The following is a 19,409-nucleotide window of genomic DNA, read 5'->3' on the forward strand; positions in this document are numbered from 1 at the left end:
ATAATTGTTTTTTTGTTTTATTTTTTGACACATTGTACTATAAGTTACTGGTACATGTATGTTATGTTTTGCATTTTTTATTAATAAAAATCTCTGAGATTTTAGTAAAATTGCCATGGTATTTTGTTGCAATGTTAGAAGTGTTTAAAAAATTAAAAATTGCTGCTAATTTTTCAGGAAATTTGCAAATCCTATTTTTTATAGATCTATTCAGTTTGAAGCACCCTTTGGGGACCTACAATTTGGAAAACCTTGAAAAGTGATGCCATATAAAAATGACACTCTTCAAGTTTTTAAAAACTGTTGATAGGAAATTTGTTAGCTCCTCTGGTGATTTACAGGAATTAATGCAAAGTCATATAAAAATGACAAATAATATAATAGTGATTATTTGCCCTGGGATTAAGTGTGTGCAAGAGAAAAAAAACAGTTAATTCCTCCAGATTCCCCCCGCTGTCCGATCCCACCCCCCCATACTTAACGAGTCCTGGGGTCCCTCCCGGTGTCCGTCCGGCTTCCAGGATGGGCGCCGCCATCTTGCAAAATGGAGGGCGCATGCGCAGTGCGCCTGCCGAATCTGCCGAATCTGTGCGGCTATTTATTTTTATTTTTCCACTAGGGTTAGGGTTACAACTAGGGTTAGGGCTAGGGTTAGGGTTACCACTAGGGTTTGGTGTTAGGGTTAGAATTAGGGTTAGGGTTGGAATTAGGGTAAGTGCACACGGTGCGGCTTTGGCTGAGGATTCGCAGCAGTTTTCCGTGCGGTGTACAGTACCATGTAAACCTATGGAAAAAGCAAATCTGCGCCGAGTTGTATTTTCCGCATGTCAATTCTTTGTGCGGATTCCGCAGCGTTTTACACCTGCGCCTCAAAAGGAATCCGCAGGTGTAAAACCGCATGTGAAATCCGTACAAAAAACACAAGAAATCAGCAGTAAATCCTTAGGTAAAACGCAGTGCATTTTACCTGCGGATTTTTCAAAAACGGTGCGGAAAAATCTGCACACGAATCTGCAACGTGGGCACATAGCCTTAGGGTTGGAATTAGAGTTATGGTTGGGATTAGGGTTGGGGTTGGAATTAGGGATAAGACTAGGGTTAGCGGTGTTGGGGTTATGGTTAGGCTTGTGGTTAGGGTTAGGGTTGGGATTAGGGTTAGGGGTGTGTTGGGGTTAATTTTTGAGTTAGAATTGAGGGGTTTCCATTTCCAACTGTTTAGGCACATCAGGGGGTCCCAAACGTGACATGGCGCCACCATTGATTCCAGCCAATCTTGCGTTCAAAAAGTCAAAGGACAAACTGGACAACAACTTTTGGGGTCCAATTTCTCCTGTTATCCTTGTGAAAATAAAAAATAGCGTAGTAAAAAATAATTTTTGAGGAAAAAAAAAGATTTTTTTATTTTCACGCCTCTACGTTATAAACTTCTGTGAAGCACTTGGGGGTTCAAAGTGCTCACCACACCTTGGGTCTAGTTTCCAAAATGGGGTCACTTGTGGGGGGTTTCTACTGTTTAGGCACATCAGGGGCTCTGCAAACGTAACATGACACCCGCAGACCATTCCATCAAAGTCTGCATTCCAAAACGTCACTACTTCCCTTCCGAGCCCCGACGTGTGCCCAGTGGTTCCCCCCCAGATATGGGGTATCAGCATACTCAGGACAAACTGGACAACAACTTTTCGGGTCCAATTTCTCCTGTTACCCTTGTAAAAATAAAAAATTGCGGGCTAAAAAATAATTTTTGAGGAAAGAAAAATTATTTTTTTATTTTCACGGCTCTGCATTATAAACATTATAAACATCTGTGAAGCACTTGGGGGTTCAAAGTGCTCACCGCACATCTAGTTTAGTTCATTGGGAGGTCTAGTTTCCAAAATTGGGTCACTTGTGGGGGAGCTCCAATGTTTAGGCACATCAGGGGCTCTCCAAACGCGACATGGTGCCTGCTAACGATTGGAGCTAATTATCCATTCAAAAAGTCAAATGGCGCTCTTTCCCTTCCGAGCCCCGCCGTGCGTCCAAACAGTGGTTTACACCCACATATGAGGTATCAGCGTACTCAGGACAAATTGGACAACAACTTTCGGTGTCCACTTTCTCCTTTTACCTCTGGGAAAATAAAAAAATTGTTACCAAAAGATCATTTTTGTGACTAAAAAGTTAAATGTTCATTTTTTCCTTCCATGTTGCTTCTGCTGCTGTGAAACACCTGAAGGGTTAATAAACTTCTTGAATGTGGTTTTGATCACCTTGAGGGGTGCAGTTTTTAGAAAGGTGACACTTCTGGGTATTTTCAGCCATATAGACCCCTCAAACTGACTTCAAATGTGAAGTGGTCCCTAAAAAAATAGTTTCGTAAATTTTGTTGTAAAATTGAGAAATCGCTGGTCAAATTTTAACCCTTATAACTTCCTAGCCAAAAAAAATGTTGTTTCCAAAATTGTGCTGATGTAAAGTAGACATGTGGGAAATGTTATTTATTAACTATTTTGTGTCACATAACTCTGGTTTAACAGAATAAAAATTTAAAATTTTAAAATTGGGAATTTTTTGCCAAATTTCCTTTTTTTTTTTCACAAATAAGCGCAAAAATTATCAACCTAAATTTACTACTAGCATGAAGCCCATATGTCACGAAAGAACAATCTCAGAACCGCTAGGATCCGTTGAGGCATTCTTGAGTTATTACCTCATAAAGGGACACTGGTCAGAATTGCAAAAAATGGCCAGGTTATTAAGGTCAAAATAGGCTGGGTCATGAAGGGGTTAAAGGTTATATTTTACATTAAAACCATTTTTAGCACATATATGTAAATGAGTAACTTTTGGGGGGTGAGGATGAAATTTCACTTTTTTACATTGTTTATTATACAAGAAACTAATTTTGAAAATCAGGAAAGTGGGACACATATTGTAGTTAATCAATTTGCCTAATTTTGCTTGCTTTATATGCACCGACACAAATATTGCACCTGTTAGTGGTCCCACACAGTGCAATAACCCTCATGTAGTGCAGTCCAGTACCCCTACACACAGTACGATGGCCCTACAGACCCTCACACACAATGTGAAGACAGTTCCCCCCACACTGTAGTCCTTTTTGCTCAGTGTGATCCTTCTATATTGCCCTTCCAACACAATATGATGCCTTCACATTACTCCCAAACAGTGTGACGCCCCCTCCCCCCCCCCCACATACACACAGTATGAGACCCCCAAAGCCCCTTTCACCCACATGTGATGACCCAAGAACCCACCCTCAGTGCGAACTCTCCACAGTGGCACCTGAACACCATATAATTTTCCCAATAGTGTGACGTTCCCACAGTGGTTCCCCACGCAAGAATCCAATATGCCTCTGTGTCCTTTCTCCTGCTCCTCTGTGATGGAGTTGCTTTCTGCTGGCCATCAAGTGACCTGAAAATGTCACGAAACCTGAAGGTGCTTGAGTCCCTACCCAGATGGAATTATTGAACAGGGTAGTGATATTTACCTGCTCCACCATTGTGTGCTACTGTACCTGCATCCAGAGTACACAGATACCTTTAACAGTGGGACATACAAATTCAGGGCTGTACGTGGACCCTGGATGGTTGGTCAGACTTCATGGCATGGCAACATAAAACTACTTTTTAGGAAGAAAAAAAATTAATTCAGTTGAATTCTATTTTTTTTTTTCACATCATTATTTTTTTCTTAGTACTAGTAGGAGACTTCACAGAAATTGGTATTATCAATATACTGAAGCATTATTGCCTACCAGTGTAACTGCAAGCAATCTAAAAAGCATATAGCCATGAGAGGCATGAAGAGAGGCCTCCAACTGCAAAGGCATGACATGTTCACACCTCGTGGTGCTGATGGGGTTTCACAGAGGGAGATCTTCCCTCTCACTAATTAAAAGCTGCTGTATATTGTTGTTGTTCAGCGGAAGGCTAAAAGTTAAAAATGACAGTAACATTTGAATATTTAAAGGGAATTTGTCACCAGGTTTTGCTATGTAATCTGAGAGTAGCATGGTGTAGGGAGTGAGACCATGATTTTAGCAATGTGTCATTTACTGGGCTGCATGCTGTCGTTTTGATGCACTGTTTTCTCTAGTGCAGATCTTGTAGTGTTATGAATGCTGAGCCCTGTATAACCCCGCCCACACCATGGATTGGCAGCTTTCTCTGTACATTGACAGAAAGCTGGTTTTCAGTGGTGGGGTATGGTTGGACTAGGAGGCATGAGGAAGATTGTCCTGTAGTGATAACTTTCTGCTGATAAAACACTCATTTTATTGAACCAACAACACGTTGCTTAGTAGAAGACAGTTCAGTGGAATCAGCAGTGGCGCATCCAGGAAGGGGGGCAGCCGGGGCATGTGCCCTGGGCGCAGCCAACAGGGGGGCGCCAGCGGGCCGCCTGATGATGCAGTGGTCCAAGGAGGCTCCTCGTCCTGTATTGAGCAGTCACATGGTACCGCTCATTACAGTAATGAATATGCGGCTCCACCTCCCATGGGGTTGTAGCCGCATATTCATTACTGTAATAGGCGGTAACTGTGACCGCTCAGTACAGGAAGAAGCTGCCGGTGCCAGGGAAGCAGGAACTGCACCCCGCCAGGAGCAGGTGAGTTTAACGGGGAGGGGAGCGCAGCGCGATATTCACCTGCTCCTCGTTCTGGCGCCGCTCCATCTTCAGCAGTGAAGCTGAGTTCAGAGGGGGCGCGGTGACGTAGTTAGTGCGCGCCCTCTGCCTGAACGTCAGTGCTGAAGATGGAGCGGCGGCTGGAACGAGGAGCGGTGAATATTGAAAGTGCCGGGGGCCTGAGGGACGGAGAGGTGAGTATGTGATTTTTTTTTTTTATCGCAGCAACAGCAAATAGGGCAAGTGTCTGTATGGAGCATCTTATGGGGTCATAACGTTTGTGCAGTACTATATGGGGCAAATATCTTTATGGAGCATCTTATGGGGCCATAATTAACGTTTGTGCAGCACTATATGGGGCAAGTGTCTGTATGGGGCCATAACGTTTGTGCAGCACTATATGGGGCAAGTGTCTGTATGGAGCATCTTATGGGGCCATAACATTTGTGCAGCACTATAATGGGGCAAGTGTCTGTATGGAGCATCTTATGGGGCCATAACGTTTGTGCAGCACTATAATGGGGCAAGTGTCTGTATGGAGCATCTTATGGGGCCATAATCAACGTTTCTGCAGCACTATATGGCGCAAATATCTTTATAGAGCATCTTATGGGGCCATAATCAACGTTTCTGCAGCACTATATTGGGCAAATGTGTCTATGGAGTATCTTATGGGGCCATTATTAACCTTTATGCAGGATTACCGTATATACTCGAGTATAAGCCGACCCGAGTATAAGCCGACCCCCCCTAATTTTGCCACAAAAAACTGGGAAAACTTATTGACTCGAGTATAAGCCTAGGGTGGAAAATGCAGCAGGTACCGGTGAATTTCAAAATTAAAAATAGATGCTCCATAATGTTCATTATGGACCCATAGATGCTCCACATAAAGCTGTGCCATATATAATGTTCTGCACAGTTCATTATGGCCCCATAGATGCTCCATTGAAAGCTGTGCCATATATACAATGCTCTGCACCATTGCCCCATAGATGCTCCACATAAATCTGTGCCATATATACAATGCTCTGCACCGTTGCCCCATAGATGCTCCACATTAATCTGTGCCATATATACAATCCTCTGCACCGTTGCCCCATAGATGCTCCACATTAATCTGTGCCATATATACAATCCTCTGCACCGTTGCCCCATAGATGCTCCACATAAATCTGTGCCATATATACAATGCTCTGCACCGTTGCCCCATAGATGCTCCACATAAATCTGTGCCATATATAATGCTCTGCACCGTTGCCCCATAGATGCTCCACATTAATCTGTGCCATATATAATGCTCTGCACCGTTGCCCCATTAGATGCTCCACATTAATCTGTGCCATATATACAATGCTCTGCACCGTTGCCCCATAGATGCTCCACATTAATCTGTGCCATATATACAATGCTCTGCACCGTTGCCCCATAGATGCTCCACATAAATCTGTGCCATATATACAATGCTCTGCACCGTTGCCCCATAGATGCTCCACATAAATCTGTGCCATATGTAATGCTCTGCACCGTTGCCTCATAGATGCTCCACATTAATCTGTGCCATATATAGTGCTCTGCACCGTTGCCCCATAGATGTGCCATATAAATCTGTGCCATATATAATGCTCTGCACCGTTGCCCCATAGATGCTCCACATTAATCTGTGCCATATATAGTGCTCTGCACCGTTGCCCCATAGATGTGCCATATAAATCTGTGCCATATATACAATGCTCTGCACCGTTGCCCCATAGATGCTCCACATTAATCTGTGCCACATATACAATGCTGCTGCAATAAAAAAAAAAAAACACATACTCACCTCTCTTGCTTGCAGCTCCTCAGCGTCCCGTCCCGGCGTCTCTCCGCACTGACTGATCAGGCAGAGGGCGGCGCGCACACTATATGCGTCATCGCGCCCTCTGACCTGCACAGTCAGTGAGGAGAGACGCCGGGAAGATGGAGCGACGCCCGGCGTGTGGAACGCGGACAGGTAAATATGACATACTTACCTGCTCCCGGCGTCCCGCTCCTTCCCCCGGACAGCTGGTCTTCGGTGCCGCAGCCTCTTCCTCTGTCAGCGGTCACCGGTCACCGGCACCGTCATTAGAGGAATGAATTATGCGGCTCCGCCCCTATGGGAGGTGGAGCAGCCTATTCATTTCTCTAATGAGCGGTCCCACGTGACCGCTGTACAGGGGAAGAGGCTGCGGCACCGAAGACCGTGGAGACAGGGGGAGCGACAGGAACGCCGGAACTAGGTGAGTATATGACAGTCCTCACCCGCCGACCCCACCACCGATCATGACTCGAGTATAAGCCGAGAGGGGCACTTTTCAGCCCAAAAATTTGGGCTGAAAATCTCGGCTTATACTCGAGTATATACGGTATATGGGGCTCCTGATTCAATATGGATATTCAAAAACACTTCACCTACTGATGTCTCAATTACTTTTACTTTTATTGGTATCTATTTTAACATTATGTGGATTTAGGAATGTACCTTGGCTTGGTCATACAGTTTCAATAGAGTTAAAGGGAAGGTACCGCGTTTGTAGATCATTAATAAATCACTGTAATGTAGCATAACATGCTGCTATAACCAAGTTTTAAATGCATGTGAAACAGATTTTGTGTGTTATACGAGTTTACAGAAGGCACTGGGGGCTGACATCTTGGTTTCACAGCAGTTCACGACGCTAACAGTGTCATATTACGGCACCCCATGGACATAGGGTCAGCGCCGGTCTATTATCTCCTATCTCTAACATTGCAGCAGCATTAGCAGTGAGCTGGGCACGCCTCTGTGGGCTGCACAACTCACTGCTGTAGGTGTGACTAGCCGCCATTTTACCATAGCGCAGTGCTATCTGCCGAGCTCCACTTACTCTCTATCGCAGGACAGAAGCGCTCACTGGAGCCGGAGGATGGAGAATGGGGAGTGCGGGTGATTTACCTCCGTGCTCCTCTGTACTCCAGTCCAGGCACTGCACATCCTGAGCAGACATCCTCTGCTCTCACATGCTGCCCTGTGTGCTTCTCCTGCTCTGTCTCCGCCTCCTCACACACAGTCCCTGTGATCTCCTGTAAGCTGCATTCACAGCCTGCAGAGAGGGAGCTGACACCTGGAGAGAGCAGGAGAGCTGACAGGACAGGGATTAAGGTGGGGGAAGGGGGAATGAGAAGAATGTTAGGCCATGTGCATACGTTCAGTATTTTTCGCGTTTTTTTCGCGTTTTTTTCGCTATAAAAACGTGATAAAAACGCGAAAAAAACACTTACATATGCCTCCCATTATTTTCAGTGTATTCCGCATTTTTTGTGCAAATGTAGCCTTTTTTTCCGTGAAAAAATCGCATCGCGGAAAAAAAAGCAACATGTTCATTAAAATGCGGAATTGCAGGGGATTCCGCACACCTGGGAGTCCATTGATCTGCTTACTTCCCGCACGGGGCTGTGCACACCATGCGGGAAGTAAGCAGATTGTGTGCGGTTGGTACCCAGGGTGGAGGAGAGGAGACTCTCCTCCACGGACTGGGCACCATATAATTGGTCAAAAAAAAAAGAATTAAAATAAAAAATAGTCCTATACTCACCTTCGATGTCTTCCCGCCTCTCCACTGCACGCTGTCGCTTCGGTTCCTGTAGCTGGTGTGCGGTGAAGGACCTGCCGATGACGTCGCCGTCTTGTGATTGGTCGAGACCGGTCATGTGACCGCTCACGTGACCGCGACGTCATGGAAGGTCCTGCGCGCACACACCATCTATACGGAACGGACGCCGGTGAGGAGATCAGCTGTCTGCGGGTGAGTATAAGCATTTTTTTAATTTTTTTTATTATTTTTAAACATTCTATCTATAGTAAAAAGTTGGTCACACTTGTCAAACGCTATGTTTGACAAGTGTGACCAACCTGTCAGTCAGTTTTCCAAGCGATGCTACAGATCGCTTGGAAAACTTTAGCATTCTGCAAGCTAATTACGCTTGCAGAATGCTAAAAAAACCGCGAAAAAAACGGAAAAAAAACGCAAAAAAAAAATAAATGCGGATTTCTTGCAGAAAATTTCCGGTTTTCTTCAGGAAATTTCTGCAAGAAATCCGGACGTGTGCACATACCCTTAGTCACAAAACAGGAGAGAAGTAGCGTGCACACAGCAGGGATCACATACCCTTCCCCTATATATCTCTTCTGTGATCTCCCATAGGCCAGCACACTGCTCTCCTGAAATACTCTGTGCTGCAGTCACCCTGCTCCTTCCCCCATATATCTCCCTCTGTGACTCTGGAGGTGACTGTCTCTCCCAATGGGTGCTGTTCTCTCCCCATGTGTGCTCTCCATCCCCCTGTGCCTGTTCGCTCTCGCTCCTATGCACTCCTCTCCCCCTGCATGTCTTTCCCCATTGCACACACAGCTCAGTGCTTGCGATAACAGGAGCTGCGGGGGTCATGCTGTCGCATGTCAGCGTGACCCTCACAGCTGTGAATGTCACCTGCGGTAACGCTACCGCCAGTACTGTTGGTCACAGCGCTGCGGGATCATGTGATTCCGCAGCTGACTGTGACCTGCAGCGGTGACCTGCGGTAAAAAAGCAGGCGCGGACCGATGAGACTACTGCTCCCATTGGGCTATGTCTGATGGGAGAGTAGTATCATCTGCTGCTACCTGTGCTCACAGTTTAAAAAAAAAAAAAAAAGTTACATTACATACACATTCACATAAAAAAAAAAAAAAATTATGCTCACGGTGGCGCAGTGATCCACTGCAGGGGGCGATCTCGTGTCAGTCTATCGCCGGCTGTCTTTGAGAGCAGTCATATCACTGATGTGACTGCTCTCAAAGTGATCAGGATTGTCGTGGGACATTATGGATTATCTTCTCGGCAGGCAGGTGAGGAATATTTGTGGTTTATTTTATTTTTGTTGCAGGAGACGAGGACGAGGGATTCGGGGATTATGCGTTCGGTAAGTATAGTTTAATTCAGATTAAGAAAGGACTTTATTCGGGCTGTGTCTTTATTTACAATACATCTATAGGATTAGTAATGGATAGGTGTCTCATATACGCCTCTCCATTACTAAGCTGTGGGTTTGATGTCACCTGACAATAGAAAGGTGACATCAACCCCACAAATATGAAACCAACTTGCCACCGCTACAGGGCAAGTGGGAAGAGTCGGGCAAAGTGCCAGAAAAGACGCATCTAATAGATGCGCCATTTCTGGGGCGTCTAAGAGCTGATGGTTTTTAGCCTGGGGGGGCAATATCCATGGCCCCTTCGTAGGCTATTAATATCCCGCGGCTGTTTGCATAACCTTTGCTGGTTATTACAGGGGGACCCCATGTAATTTTTTTTGTTTGGGGTCCTCCATTTTAATAGCCAGTAAAGGCTAAATATACAGTTGTGTGTGTGTGTGTATGTCAGCGCGTGAGCGTCAGCGTGTGCACTCTCCCCCCATAGACCAGCACGCTGCTCTCCTGAAATACTCTGCTCCCTCCACCGTATATCTCTCTCTGTGAACCCCCCATAGACCAGCACACTGCCATATGGATCACGCATAATGCTGCCATATCTATTTATCACATAATACTCCCATAAAAAACACACATTATACCGCCATATATATTTATTACATAATACTTCCATATAGATCACACATGATGCCACCATATATATTTTTTACATAGTACTGTCATAGACTACACTTGATGCGGACAAGTATTATGTGTGATCTGTATTATGGCATTATGTGTGATCTTTATGACGGTATTATATGTGATCTTTATGGTGGTATTATGTTTGATCAGTATGGTGGAATAATGTAAAAAATATATGACTATTATATGATAACTATATTGTGGGATTATGTGTGATCTATGTGGCATTATTGTGTGACAATTATATGGTGGTTTTATGTGTGATCTACATGGTGTTGTGTGTGATCTATATAAAGGTATTATGTGTGATCTATATGGCGGTATTATTTGAGAAGTATATGGCGGTATTATATGAGAACACTATGGCGGTATGTGTGATCTATATGATTAAATCCAAAAAAATGAATGAATTGGGGACTAATCAGAACTAGTTGTGCACATGTTGAGGTATTCAGGAGGGGATAATGTGGTCATAAGTACCACCGGATGCCATGAGGATGAATAGCACTACTGTTCTCTACTATATTGTTTTCCCACCTACATTTAAAGGGACATAGTAGGGAAGAGAGGGACAGTCTGCGTTGAGTGGGGGCGCCAAAAAATCGTTTCTTAGGGTGCCAACCTCCACAGCAAGGCAGACAAGAGCAGCAGGCTATTAGTGCAGTACCTCAATAGGTGACCTAATTTGTGGCATTTTCATTGTATATGGTATTAAACCAAGGTTTGCTTTGGGTCAGGGTTTTACATTTATAGTTATAATAATAAAAGTTAAGTTTTAAAGTGATCTATATGATGGTATTATATGAGAACTATATGGCGCCATTATGTGTGATCAATATGGCGGTATTATGTGAGAACTATATGATGTTTATAGCCTAGGAAGGGGTTAATACCCATGGATCTTCCCAGGCTATGAATATCAGCCCGCAGCTGTATATTTAGCCTTTACTGGCTATTAAAATAGGGGACCCCCCAAAAAACAACGTGGGGTCCCCCTATAATTAATAACCAGAAAAGGCTATGCAGACAGCTGCAGGCTGATGTTAATAGCCTAAGAAAGGGCCATGGATATTGCACCCACCCCCTTCCCCAGCTACAAACACCAGCTCAAAGCCACCCCTGAAATGGCGCATCTCTAAGATGTGCCAAATCCGGCACTTAGCCTCTCTCTTCCCACTACCCTGTAGAGGTGTCATATGGGTAATATTTGTGGGGTTAATGTCACCTTTGTATTTTAAGGTGACATCAAGCCGGCTTAGTAATGGAGAAGCGTCAATAAGACACCTATCCATTACTAATCCTATAGTTGTTAAGGGGTTAAATAAACACACAGCCAGAATAAAGTATTTTAATGAAATAAAACACTACACACTTTCTCATCTTTATTAGTCAGCTAACAGTGCAACGCCCTCAGTCTCCTGAAAAAAAAAAACAGCAGTATACTCCCTGTTCCCGCACGCGCGCACACACACACACACACACACACACACACACACACACACACACACACACACACACACACACACGTAGATGCACATGGACACCTGCACACAGACACGCACATATTCACAGTTCACAGTCCCCGCCCACAACTTCCTGCTCCGCAGCGTTTATCGCACGCAACTCCGCAGCAAAACTTCAGATTTTTACACCTGCTGTTTTGCTGCGGATTTGCCTAACTCAATGGTAGTCAATGGGTGCAGAAACGCTGCAGATCCGCAAAAAGAATTGACGTGCTGGGGAAAATAAAACCCTGCAAATCCGCACGTATTTTGCCGCAGCATGTGCACAACAATTCTCAATTTCCCATTGACTAACATTGGTTGTGCACTACACTGCGGATTTGATGCAATTCCGCGCATCCAAAAATGCTGCGGAAACGCATCAAAATCATCCAAGTGTCTCACCACTGCTATTCCATGTGTATCTCTCTCCATCGCACTCCTTATGTCTCTCATCATACTACATGTCTCTCTCCCCATCACTCTCCATGTGTCTCACCCCTGCTATTCCATGTGTATCTCTCTCCCCATCACGCTCTGTCTCACCCCTGCTGTTCCATGTGTCTCACCCCTGCTGTTCCATGTGTCTCACCCCTGCTGTTCCATGTGTCTCACCCCTGCTGTTCCATGTGTCTCACCCCTGCTGTTCCATGTGTCTCACCCCTGCTGTTCCATGTGTCTCACCCCTGCTGTTCCATGTGTCTCACCCCTGCTGTTCCATGTGTCTCACCCCTGCTGTTCCATGTGTCTCACCCCTGCTGTTCCATGTGTCTCACCCCTGCTGTTCCATGTGTCTCACCCCTGCTGTTCCATGTGTCTCACCCCTGCTGTTCCATGTGTCTCACCCCTGCTGTTCCATGTGTCTCACCCCTGCTGTTCCATGTGTCTCACCCCTGCTGTTCCATGTGTCTCACCCCTGCTGTTCCATGTGTCTCACCCCTGCTGTTCCATGTGTCTCACCCCTGCTGTTCCATGTGTCTCACCCCTGCTGTTCCATGTGTCTCACCCCTGCTGTTCCATGTGTCTCACCCCTGCTGTTCCATGTGTCTCACCCCTGCTGTTCCATGTGTCTCACCCCTGCTGTTCCATGTGTCTCACCCCTGCTGTTCCATGTGTCTCACCCCTGCTGTTCCATGTGTCTCACCCCTGCTGTTCCATGTGTCTCACCCCTGCTGTTCCATGTGTCTCACCCCTGCTGTTCCATGTGTCTCACCCCTGCTGTTCCATGTGTCTCACCCCTGCTGTTCCATGTGTCTCACCCCTGCTGTTCCATGTGTATCTCTCTCCCCATCACGCTCCATGTGTCTCTCTCCCATCAGTCTTTCTCAGCCATACCAATGTATCTCTCCCCTCCCTCCACATTGCCTGGCCATTCACTGCAGACCTGGATCTCCTTCTTATCTTACTGAGGGATGAGTCACAGACAGCTCTGCTCAGATAATGCAGCTCCATACACACCACATGTCTTCACTCTTCATCCAGTCCACCATGCTGCTGAGCCCACTGTGTTCTGCTCTTTTGTAAACTCTGTAGCTGTGTTTCTGATGCAGTAAGCAGTAACTGCTGGTGATAGCAGATCACAGGGCAGTCACACACAAAATGGCTCTGCCCTGTGATGCTGCTCTTCATTCTGCCCTAGGGATATTAGACCACCCAAAAGGGGAGGGAAATGGTGATGTCAGCAGTTATTGCCCCAATGTTTCAGCTAACAGTAAAGCTGGTAAGTCTTACTATAGCTGCTTGAGGTCTAAAACGGAAAATGCTCCCCCTAGTGGTCAATATATATATTTGTAAGAAAATATATTATATTTTTCATATAGAAATGTTTGCAAACATTGCATTAATACATTTTATTTACTATTTTAAGCTTACCGTATATACTCGAGTATAAGCCGAGATTTTCAGCCCAAATTTTTGGGCTGAAAGTGCCCCTCTCGGCTTATACTCGAGTCATGATCGGCAGTGGGGTCGGCGGGTGAGGGGGAGAGAGGACTGTCGCATACTCACCTAGTCCTGGCGCTCCCCCTGCCCGTCCCATGGTCTTCGGGTGCCGCAGCTCGTCCCCTGTTCAGCGGTCAAGTGGGACCGCTCATTAAAGTTATGAATATGGACTCCACTCCCATAGGGGTGGAGCCGCATATTCATTCCTCTAATCAGCGGTAACGGTGACCGCTGACAGAGGAAGAGGCTGCGGCACCCGGAGACTATCTGTCCGGGAGAAGTAGCCAGGGACGCCGGGAGCAGGTAAGTATGTCATAGTTACCTGTCCAAGTTCCACCCGCCGGGCGCCGCTCTGTCTTCCGCATCCTCTTGCTCTGACTGTTCAGGTCAGAGGGCGCGATGACGTACTAGTGTGCGCGCCGCCCTCTGCCTGAACAGTCAGTGCGGAGAGGCGCCGAGACGGGATGCTGAGGAGCTGCGGGCAGCAAGAGAGGTGAGTATGTCATTTTTTTATTTTTTTTTTAATTGCAGCAGCATTATATATTGCACAGATTTATATGGAGCATCTATGGGGCCATAATGAACGGTGCAGAGCATTATATATGGCACAGCTTTATGTGGAGCATCTATGGGCCATAATGAACGGTGCAGAGCATTATATGTGGCACAGCTTTATGTGGAGCATCTATGGGGCCATAATGAACGGTGCAGAGCATTATATGTGGCACAGCTTTATGTGGAGCATCTATGGGGCCATAATGAACGGTGCAGAGCATTCTATGTGGCACAGCTTTATGTGGAGCATCTATGGGACCATAATGAACGGTGCAGAGCATTATATGTGGCTCAGCTTTATGTGGAGCATCTATGGGGCCATAATGAACGGTGCAGAGCATTATATGTGGCACAGCTTTATGTGGAGCATCTATGGGGCCATAATGAACGGTGCAGAGCATTATATATGGCACAGCTTTATGTGGAGCATCTATGGGCCATAATGAATGGTGCAGAGCATTATATGTGGCACAGCTTTATGTGGAGCATCTATGGGGCCATAATGAACGGTGCAGAGCATTATATGTGGCACAGCTTTATGTGGAGCATCTATGGGGCCATAATGAACGGTGCAGAGCATTCTATGTGGCACAGCTTTATGTGGAGCATCTATGGGACCATAATGAACGGTGCAGAGCATTATATGTGGCTCAGCTTTATGTGGAGCATCTATGGGGCCATAATGAATGGTGCAGAGCATTATATGTGGCACAGCTTTATGTGGAGCATCTATGGGGCCATAATGAACGGTGCAGAGCATTATATATGGCACAGCTTTATGTGGAGCATCTATGGGGCCATAATGAACGGTGCAGAGCATTATATGTGGCACAGCTTTATGTGGAGCATCTATGGGACCATAATGAACGGTGCAGAGCATTATATGTGGCACAGTTTTCTGTGGAGCATCTATGGGACCATAATGAACGGTGCAGAGCATTATATGTGGCACAGCTTTATGTGGAGCATCTATGGGGCCATAATGAACGGTGCAGAGCATTCTATGTGGCACAGCTTTATGTGGAGCATATATGGGACCATAATGAACGGTGCAGAGCATTCTATGTGGCTCAGCTTTATGTGGATCATCTATGGGGTCATAATGAACGGTGCAGAGCATTATATGTGGCACAGCTTTATGTGGAGCATCTATGGGGCCATAATGAATGGTGCAGAGCATTATATGTGGCACAGCTTTATGTGGAGCATCTATGGGACCATAATGAACGGTGCAGAGCATTATATGTGGCACAGCTTTCTGTGGAGCATCTATGGGACCATAATGAACGGTGCAGAGCATTATATGTGGCACAGCTTTATGTGGAGCATCTATGGGGCCATAATGAACGGTGCAGAGCATTCTATGTGGCACAGCTTTATGTGGAGCATCTATGGGGCCATAATGAACGGTGCAGAGCATTATATGTGGCACAGCTTTATGTGGAGCATCTATGGGGCCATAATGAACGGTGCAGAGCATTATATGTGGCACAGCTTTATGTGGAGCATCTATGGGGCCATAATGAATGGTGCAGAGCATTATATGTGGCACAGCTTTATGTGGAGCATCTATGGGGCCATAATGAACGGTGCAGAGCATTATATGTGGCACAGCTTTATATGGAGCATCTATGGGGCCATAATGAACGGTATGGAGCATCTATTTTTATTTTTGAAATTCACCGGTAGCTGCTGCATTTTCCACCCTAGGCTTATATTCGAGTCAATAAGTTTTCCCAGTTTTTTGTGGCAAAATTAGGGGGGTCGGCTTATACTCGAGTCGGCTTATACTCGAGTATATACGGTAATTTCACAAAAAAACAAACTACAAGAAAACTGGTGGCACCTTCCCTTTAAGGTTCAAATGGGGGAGGTTTGGGGGGGAGGGCGCCAAACTGATCTTTTGCCCTGGGTGCAGGAAAGGCTAGATACACCTCAGGCTTTCAGCTCATACATCATGCTGCTTTTAGGTTGCATAGTAAAAACCTGACAATAGATTTCCTTTAAAAACTATATTTGTGACGTATTATTGATTCACCATTTTGAATGTGTTGGGCACTATATTTGTTTGCCATTGTGTGCTGTAAACAGCTAACGGATGCTTTTAATTGCAGGAAAAACATTACGTTTCAATATATCAAAATCTAAGAAGATCAACCTCTAACAGGTATCAGCTATTTAAGGATTATGCAAAAGAGATAGAACGTGCAGAGGGAAGACGTCGTGTTAAAGTAAGACCTTCTACATGTCTATAGGCCAATTGATTTTAATATTTGCTATTATTACACCTAGATTAGAGTACATACTCGAGTATAAGCCGAGACACCTAATTTTACCACAAAAAACTGAGAAAACTTATTGACTCCCGTATAATCCAGGTATAAATTGTCCCCTCATCCCCATCCTGGTCTGCACGGCCTCCTCATCCCTATGCTGGTCTGCATGGTCTCCTCATCCCTATCGTGGTCTGCATGGCCTCCTCATCCCTATCCTGGCATGCATGGCTCCTCATCCCTTTCCTGGTATACATGCCCCCCTCACCTCTATCCTGGTCTGCATGGCCTCCTCATCCCTATCCTGGTCTGCATGGCCTCCTCATCCCTATCCTGGTCTGCATGACCCCCTCATCCCTATCCTAGTCTGCATGGCCCCCTCATCCCTGTCCTGGTCTGCATGGCCTCCTCATCCCTATCCTGGCATGCATGGCTCCTCATCCCTATCCTGATATGCACGGTCTCCTCATCCCTATACTGGTATGCATGACCTCCTCATCCCTATCCTGGTCTGCATGGCCTCCTCATCCCTATCCTGGTCTGCATGGCCTCCTCATCAATATCCTGGTCTACATGGCCTCCTCATCCCTATCCTGGTCTGCATGACTCCCTCATCCCTATCCTGGTATGCATGGCCCCCTCATCCCTATCCTGGTCTGCATGGCCTCATCCCTATCCCGGTATGCATGGCCTCCTCATCCCTATCCTGGTCTGCATGGCCCCCTCATCCCTATCCTGGTCTGCATGGCCCCCTCATCCCTATCCTGGTCTGCATGACCCCCTCATCCCTATCCTGGTCTGCATGACCCCCTCATCCCTATCCTGGTCTGCATGACCCCCTCATCCCTACCCTGGTCTGCATGGCCTCCTCATCCCTATCGTGATATGCACGGTCTCCTCATCCCTATACTGGTATGCATGGCCCCCTCATCCCTATCCTGGTCTGCATGGCCCCCTCATCCCTATCCTGGTCTGCATGGCCCCCTCATCCCTATCCTGGTCTGCATGGCCTCCTCATCCCTATCCTGGTATGCATGGCCTCCTCATCCCTATCCATGTATGCATGGCCACCTCATGCCTGTCTGTCTTACCGAGTCAATATGATGGACTTATGGTCCTTACATACGTAACGCACACTAATATACTAATTAGGCAAGAGACAAAAAAAGTCTGTGTTCGGTAAAACAATAGTATTTATTAAATCAGAATGAATATATTGTTGATTTAGCACATGAATTTATAGCAGCACTAGCCCAGCATTACATAATCAATTCATCATCTATTCACATATATATACATAGAGAAAGTAAGCATCAATACGTTACCGGATATTGTAGCATCACTCCTCTATCGGGGGACTCGATTGGCGAGGAGGGAATATCCCATAACACTTCATCACAGAAGATATGCGTCCATAAGTCTCCTGGAATGTCCCTACTCGCCAGTGGAAATTCCCTCGGTTATATACAAATTGTTCCCAGATATGAATCTGGTCATGCGCACTACAACTTCTAGAAGTAATATTTATATAAGCTTTCACGCTTTACAGCTGCGCAGTGAACGTTCCAGCCTGTGCTCTACTCGTGTTACGCAAGCGCTATGTAGTTGTTTTTCACATGGTTCTGCATGTTCTCATCATGAGCTGGATAGGTCATTCAGCGGTCAAGTCCTTCATGCTTTGTATTTTGTACTGAATACTTAAAAGGGAATAATAAGACCCGTGATCACCTACTTATCATCTGAATACCTTCCTAATCGCCACTCATACATCATTCATATCACATAGGTATCACAATCGGTCCTTGAACACGGGAATTATTTTCCATTTCCATATGTCACCATCAGTACTTTTGGCTTCCTACAGAATATTTTGTATGCCATATAGCAATTCCATATTGAAAGGAGCATTACTACTATGACAAGCACCAACACAGGGTGTATAATCCAATTTAACATCTTCTGAGCTGAAGGAGAATAACCCATAAAAATATCCCACCAATGATGAGAAGTGGCATCCGCTATTACATATCCCATTTTGACAATTTTTACCGGCAACTATAGTTGAACTCACTATATGCTGTTGTATCGTCTTGTTCAAAGCAAAAAGCATTTTAACCCCTTCTTTTGAATTTGTAATAATATCCCTTAATTTGGTCATATTTAATTCCCAATTATTTACCTCTAAAGGCATTGGATTCCATTGAACCGTTTCTTTTATTACTTGATCGGGAGTTAATAAGAATGTTTGATTTTCCTATCGTATTGTGGATACATTCTTCAAACATCCCACAAAGGGAGTTTGCATATCTGGTATTATAGGGGTATCTGTTACCACACAAACTACCTGTGAAGCTATTTCTACTAACAATTTGAATGTTATAGGTAAAACAGTAAATTCACAGATATTAACGGTATTTTGCAATAGGCAAGGTTCATATACTGTAGAATGTAATCTGCAAATCTTTCCATCCAAAGTATCTTCACATAAACTCAAATCATGTGTTCTATTGTTAACATCGATGTACATACCATACATGGTAGGCATCCAAAACCATTGTGACCCTGGGGGCCCCAATAATAATGGTAATACAACATACCTACACATTATTTGTAGATTTGTTACATTGTATATATATATAATACTAGATGGCAGCCCGATTCTAAAGAATCGGGAGTCTAGAATCCATATATACTTTATTTATTCAAATGTAAGAATAATACAATTAATAAATAATAGTAAGAAAGAACAAAAAATGGCTGCACTCACCAGCTCTTGACAATTCTTGACAGTACGGCACATTTCTGATTGGTCGCTCGCGGCAGGCGGCAACCAATCAGAAAAGTGCCG

General features: G+C 45.2%; 1 protein-coding gene across 5 annotated transcripts in view; it reads left to right on the plus strand.

The window, feature by feature from the left end:
- The window catches only part of LOC143782313 (uncharacterized), a 151,194-nt gene that overhangs the window by 44,175 nt on the left and 87,610 nt on the right, over window positions 1-19,409 (plus strand). For 3 of the 5 annotated variants that reach the window (XM_077269643.1, XM_077269641.1, XM_077269644.1), the window contains one exon: window positions 16,403-16,519. The exons of the other annotated variants lie outside the window; for them this stretch is intronic. In XM_077269643.1, the coding sequence (XP_077125758.1) occupies window positions 16,403-16,519 (117 nt within the window). The remainder of the gene's footprint in view (window positions 1-16,402; window positions 16,520-19,409) is intronic. 5 annotated transcript variants of the gene reach the window in all.

The sequence above is a fragment of the Ranitomeya variabilis genome, chromosome 6 (genome assembly GCF_051348905.1).
Source record: "Ranitomeya variabilis isolate aRanVar5 chromosome 6, aRanVar5.hap1, whole genome shotgun sequence".
NCBI lineage: Eukaryota > Metazoa > Chordata > Amphibia > Anura > Dendrobatidae > Ranitomeya > Ranitomeya variabilis.